This window comes from Sus scrofa, chromosome 1, assembly GCF_000003025.6.
Source record: "Sus scrofa isolate TJ Tabasco breed Duroc chromosome 1, Sscrofa11.1, whole genome shotgun sequence".
NCBI classification, from domain to species: domain Eukaryota; kingdom Metazoa; phylum Chordata; class Mammalia; order Artiodactyla; family Suidae; genus Sus; species Sus scrofa.
The window spans coordinates 153,388,056-153,394,479 of NC_010443.5; the positions used below are offsets into that span (position 1 = coordinate 153,388,056).

The 6,424-nt window shown below is 46.1% G+C and overlaps 1 protein-coding gene across 5 annotated transcripts in view; it reads right to left on the bottom strand.

Moving 5' to 3' along the window:
- Positions 1–5,377, bottom strand: part of DOK6 (docking protein 6) — a 402,546-nt gene extending 397,169 nt beyond the window's left edge. For all 5 annotated transcript variants that reach the window (XM_021099328.1, XM_021099323.1, XM_021099326.1 and 2 more), the window contains exon 1: positions 4,978–5,377. In XM_021099328.1, coding sequence (XP_020954987.1) covers positions 4,978–5,043 — 66 coding nt within the window. In that variant the 5' untranslated portion in view covers positions 5,044–5,377. The remainder of the gene's footprint in view (positions 1–4,977) is intronic.

Consider the following 6,424-nt stretch of genomic DNA (forward strand, 5'->3'; position numbering starts at 1 on the left):
TTTTGGTCATTTGAGAGATTTCACTGAGTAATGAGTATAATCTTTGTTTTCTAAGGGAATGCCATCCTTTAAAGTTCACCTTGCCAGTGGTCATGTGTAAACCTGTCAAGACAAAAACTGAGATTCGAACTCTTGTATCTCATTCCTGATTCAATGGCTTCCCCCAGGTATGGCATGGGGATAGTCATTTAACATCAAACTCCAGCAAATGTCTGAGTCTGGTTTTTACAGTTAGGCTTACTTTTATTTTCTTTGCTTTTGGCTTTAAACTTTGAAAAGTCAAAGAACTTTAGGCATGTCCATATGTGTACATAGGGATGTTTTAAGAAGGAAAAAAAATCCCACTAATGCAGGTAATAGTTTCTTAGAATACCTAAAATATCATATACACAAACAGATGGTTGCAAATAAATTAATAGAGATTGGATAGAATGGATATACAACCATTTTCTAATGTTCCAAGTACAAGTGATTTTTGTAGACATATACATAAATACGGAAATAAGTGGCATGCACACATTATAGTAAACATATACACAATAGTCACCATGAATACAAATATGATTTAAAAGTAGCTCAACTAATTAGAATTTGGTGTTCCCGTCTCAGCAGGAAAAAAGCTGACTGGTATCTATGAGGAAATTGGCCTTGCTCAGTAGATTAAGGATCGGGCATTGCCATGAGTGGTGGTATAGGTCGCAGATGCAGCTCGAATCCCTCGTTGCTGTGGTTGTGGTGTAGGTCAGCGGCTATAGCTATGATTCGACCCCTAGCCTGGGAACCTCCATATGCCATGGGGACAGCCCTAAAAAGACCAAAAAACAAAACAAAACAAAACAAAAAAACAACCCTGAGTTAATATGGCATGACTCATATTCATACACACACACACACACACACACCAGTGTGTTCCATAAATTATTTGTAGATGTTCCATAATTATTTGAGCATTGTGGAATGGGTAATACCACCCTATTGTGATGTTCCTTCAATACCCACACATACCAGCCAACCTCTCACCTGACTTTGAGTAAGAACTTGAAAAAAAGCTATTTAAAATACTATTTGTCTCTGTACAATGTGCCTGTGAATATTCACACTGATGTATTTGAACAGAATTCCTTGAAAACAACAATGTGAGAGCTGAGTCTTGAAGTAGCCAAATTGCAGAATTATTACAGACTATTTGCAGTCTGGAATTTGTATACTGATACCAGTGATGGTGATGATGCAGCTCCATAATGCTGCATTTACCTTTGTTATATATAGAGTCAATAAGCCATGTATAATGTTATTAATAGTTTCAGTAATCGTGTTCTTAGTTTATCAGCAAACCAAGAACAGTTTGGATATTTTGCAATATATGCAACATGTGCCTTGCTAATTAAGTTTAACCCATTAAAGATCAGAACAAAATAGATAGCCAAGGCTAAGACATAAACAATACTGAACAACATGCATGTGCCCAGTTTTATTTTTATGAGTATTTTTAAGCATTCTTTAAAAAAAAAACCAGTCACCATCATATCTTGTGAATTATAATATTAATCATGCAACAGATATTGTAAGGGCTTTTAAATCCTGCACAAGGGAAACAAATATATCCATAGAAAAGGTAACGTATTATAACAAAAATTAATACAGAATTTAAAGTCTTGTCAGTATATTTTAATAATTTAGTACCTTCAGAAAATCAGGAAAATGATTCTATTTTTTTCTCAAAATTATTTTTCTAAATGGAAGAAAAACAGATTGAGTCAAGACAAATTGCAAAGGTACCAAAAAAAAAAAAAAAAAAGTTTAACATTTACTACTTCACCCAACCATTTGGCTAAGGCGATTAATAGACACCATGATAGGGGCCCTTTCAGACACTTTGACCTGGAAGCACCTGGGAGGGCTGCTCCACTGCCCGGAGGGCAATAATTGTCTTCTGCTCTCATTGAACATAATAATGAGCACACACTTGTGAGGAGTAAACGGAACATTAAACATTTTATTTCAAAATACATTTTTATGTCATCACTTTCATCTCTAATACAACTGGCCTCATACCCAGGTATTTTCCCCCCTTAGAATAGTATAAAACATGGTTTTTGAAAGCATGAACTCTACCTAAAATAAAGCAAATATTTGTGCATAGCTACTAGAATTATTTTTATTTTGAAATTTAACTTTGAACATAATCCATAAAAGAACCATTATGTACCCTCTTAGTTAAAAATATTATGTAGAAAAGTTCATAGTCCTGAGGTACATAAAATTAGGACTATGTATCATTAACCATGACAACAAAATATTAATGTTTAGATAATTCCTATATCTATGATTTGGCGTATGTATTTGTTTTTTGTTTTTAAGGCACGCAATGTCTGCTTAGTGTTTTACTACCTTACGGGACCAATTTAACTTATCAAGCCTCACAGAATTATGTGTGTGAAGTTTTGTCATTTGAATTCACCCTTCTGAATACTAGAGTATTCTGAATAGAAAAGTCCCTCAAGTTTTTTTAAATAAATAACATTCTCCAAAATAGTCAAGATTAATGTATTATTTTGATTTAATATTAAAACAAAGCAAAGGTGTTTCAATACCTAATTTTGAAGTTCGCATTTTTCAAGTAGAAATGGAAGACAAAAACAAGTAATCTGTACGCAAACATGCTTTTATTGTTTTCTGTGAAGGCTGTTCTTTACACAGCTATAACGCTGCAAGTATGGGAAGAGATGCTTTGGAAATGAAATACACATTTGCACACGTCTTTGGGGGGGGGGAATGGTGTCTGATGTTATAAAACGACATTTCAAAGGCTGTAAATGCCAGTTACCCAAGAAGCATTCAATGCTCTTTACTTGGATCCTATCTTGTAATTAGCCTGCAAATTCAGTTTTAATTGTATGAAATCCTGGAAAGCTCTAATGTGGGAGGAATCCTATAGCCTCCAAGGCTAAGTGTGTAGAGTTGTGTCGGGGGTGTTCTCAGTGTTATAGTCCTTAGCTAGATTTTCACATACATGGTGACTCTGTGGAAGCTGATACACATCTCCCCAGGGGACTTAAATCATCCATTAGCTTATAGTGTCTGAGATGTCAGACGCAATTGAGATTTCAAGAAGACAGAAGAGCGAGAACGATGAGCAAGCACCCTGTGGGAGAGCAAAGAGCTTCAAAGGTCAAGTTCCTGAAATGGTTCTCCCCACAAGCTCTAGCTCCGCACCTCCGGTCTTGGCCGATAGCTGTGAGGGTGACAGATTTGAGCACTGCGTCCCGGCTGCGAGAAGCCATCAGCCTCCTGGACAAGTGCCGCTTTTCACGAGGGTTCATCCTTCTCTCCCTGGCAAAAGATGAGGCTCGTTCTTCTAGCCAAGAGCAGCCCTTGAAACCTGGCTGAGGGTCTGCGCAGTGCCTGCCCTCTCCCCGTCGCCCGGTGGTGCGCGCAGGAACAGCGCAAAGAGGCGCCGGGTGGGGGTGGGGAGCTTTGCCATCACCCAGGTTTGTACTCCCCACTTACATAGAGCTGCTGAAGTTCAAGGATGGGTCCCGTGTGTCCTTGGGGTTCAGTCTGCAACCCGAACATGAAACCCAGCAGAGGCAGCCCAAAAAGGCAAGTCCGCCTTGTTCCTCAACCCCTGCGGTCACCAACTCTCGACAAAGCTGCGTCTGGGTGCGTGGTGAGCCTTCTTTTTTTAGGGATTGCCCTACCTTAGCTTTCTAAAGATATATTCAGTATTTATTTTTCTTTCTTTCTTTTTTTAATGAGAAAATTAACGAAGTTCTCCCTCCTTCTCTTTCCTTCTTCAAGTTGGAGTGTTCATCCATTCAGGAGGGAACGCAGGGAAGGTTCCGGTTCAAGGCCGCTTTGCCCCAAAAACCCGGAGCTTCGTAGAACTGGAACTTGGAGAAGAGTAGGGTGGAGAGACTACTAGGGAATCCAGAAAACGGGCACTTTCTTCCCCAGATCGAGTTTCTCATGCGCTCTGAACCGCCTACCTAGAACGGTCTCGGGTGCCCACTTCCCACCGCGCTCCTTTGGGACCTCCTGCCGGGCGCTTCGATTGCCATCCCCGACCCCCGCCCCCACCCCCACCCCCCGCCAGTGTCTGCCTAAGCGTGGGCAGCTCTCCGCCTAAATGTCTGACCTTTCTCTCTCCAATCCACATCCTAAATCCATTACCACCGGCAACGTGTCCCTTTTATCTCCTTATCCAGTCACTAGCGAAGTTTTAAATCCTCAGGGGTCTACACTGTTTCTCTCCCAAGCCAAGCTGAGCATCTTTCAAAAGACTACAAGGTGTCCATAAACTTTGTTGTGGCGAACGCTTGGTGCACACACCTGCGTGCACACGGGCTCAGGTCCACCTGTCCGCGCGCGCACACGGCCAGGGAGCCTGCCAGTGGGCAACTGCTCAGGGAGCATTGAACTCCCTGACACTGGCCGGCAGGGACATGGGGCGCTGGCAGGTCATCAAAAGGGAATTTCGAAATGGGCTGGGGAAGCGGGGACCCAAAAAAAGGTGATTCTAAACACACCACACACACACACACACACACACACGCGTGCGCGCGTCTGTCCACCTCCTGCACACAGAGCAATTGTACCTGAAAGGCTCACACTTCTGAGTACAGAGCATTGTGGATTGCTCTGACTATAACCCCGGCTCCGGGGCGCATTCATCTCGGAAATGACAACCTCTTTCGCCTGCAAGACTTCTCAGTCTGGGTCCAAACCCGAGCCGCGTAAATAAGGACCGGGACCCAGGAGCTTTGGAGCCCTCAGCGTCGACTGCAGAGCCCCCGGAGCCAGGTACGGGCCCCTAGCCCCGCCGAGCAATAAGCCTGCTGTCCGCAGGAGAGCTGATTCCCTCTCTGCCCTGTCCCGGCGTGGGTCACCTCTCCCCACCGCTACCCGCCCCCCCCACCAACCGCCAGCCGCGCCAGGCGGGCGCAGGGGAAGGAGAAAGCCGAGCAGGCGACTCACCCCCAGCTTCCTGCTGCGGATTTTCACGTAGCCCTGCTTGACTATGTCGTTAAAGTTGGAGGCCATGGCCAGCACGTTCGGCTTCCCCGAATCGAGAGCCGCCGTCTGCCGCGGGGTCCGCGCAGGTCTCGCATCCAGCCGGCCGCCGCCAATAGCCGCGCCGCCGCCTGGTGCCCCGGAGCTCCCACCGCCGGGGACGAAGGCTGGGTGGCAGGGCGACCGCGGTCGGGGAACGCGGCCCGGCGCCGCCGCGAGCAGCCCCTGCCCTCCGCGTTTGGGTCCTCACCTTCGCCCCCAGCCGCGAGCCGAGCACGGCCCGCGCCGCCGCCAGCTGCGGGCGCCCCCTCCGCGCCGCCGCCCCGGCAGCACCCACGGGCTGGCGCCTCACTCGGCGGCGCACAGCTGGCCGGAGCTCACCATCGCGGCTTCCCGGCGCGGGGGAGGGGCGGGCTGGGGGGGCGGGCCGATCCGCCGGTCTGGCTCCCTCCCCCTGGCCCGCGGGGTGGCTGGGCTTGAAGATGCTCGCAAGACGCGCTCCATCACTCGCGACGCGGGCGGGGAGCTCCTCCCGCCACCCGCGCCCAGTGTCCCGCTCCCACCCGACTTCCTATGCCCGCAGCGCTCTCCCGGGTGCGGGATTCCTGAGGACAGGGCTCCTCATTCCCGGGCTCTTAGTCTCCACTCCCAAGCTGGACACGGGAAAAGGGCGGCGGGGATGCTCCCAGGAAAGGAGGCCAGCGGGAGCGAGACAATTGTTTATTTCAATGGCCATGTTTACAGTGCATTTTTATTCCTAAGCACACGCTCGTGTTCCAGGTCTTTGCCCCGTTAAGAAGTGTAAATCGACGCAAAAACCTTCCTGGTGCACACAAAGAGACCAATCTTGCGCATGTGTCTAATCCCTCGGCTGTTGGAGACACTGGAGCAATCAGGCGAGGCACCCGACGCCGACGTCTTCTCCCTAAAACGCCTCGAGCAGCGAAGTGGAGTGATTTATGCGCGCGTTTTAGTTAACTATGACTAAAAGTGCCTCGTGGCTTTTCAGCTTCTAGAGGAAATGGAGACCATAGCTGTTACCAGTGGATCCAAACGGTTTATTGAAATGTTCAACTCTTAAAAACAAAACAATGAAGAACTTTGTCCCCTTCATGCAGGAACGTGTGACATTTAAATGTAAACTAATCTCTATTGTAAAGAAAATTTAATCTAAACATTATATCCTTTTGATAAGATTCAAGGGGAGAAAGGGAGTATTAAATGTTGGCTGAAGACAATGTATGGATTTTTGCTATAGGGAAGGATATTTAATACCTAGTAAGTAATGATGTTTCTCATTAAGAAAAAAATGCATAAAAACTGAACATTTTCTGAGTAACTTTTATTTATAAAGAGTCGCCATTTAATAAAATTTCGAAGGCTCCTGTTTATTTCTGCTTATTTTAGTAAA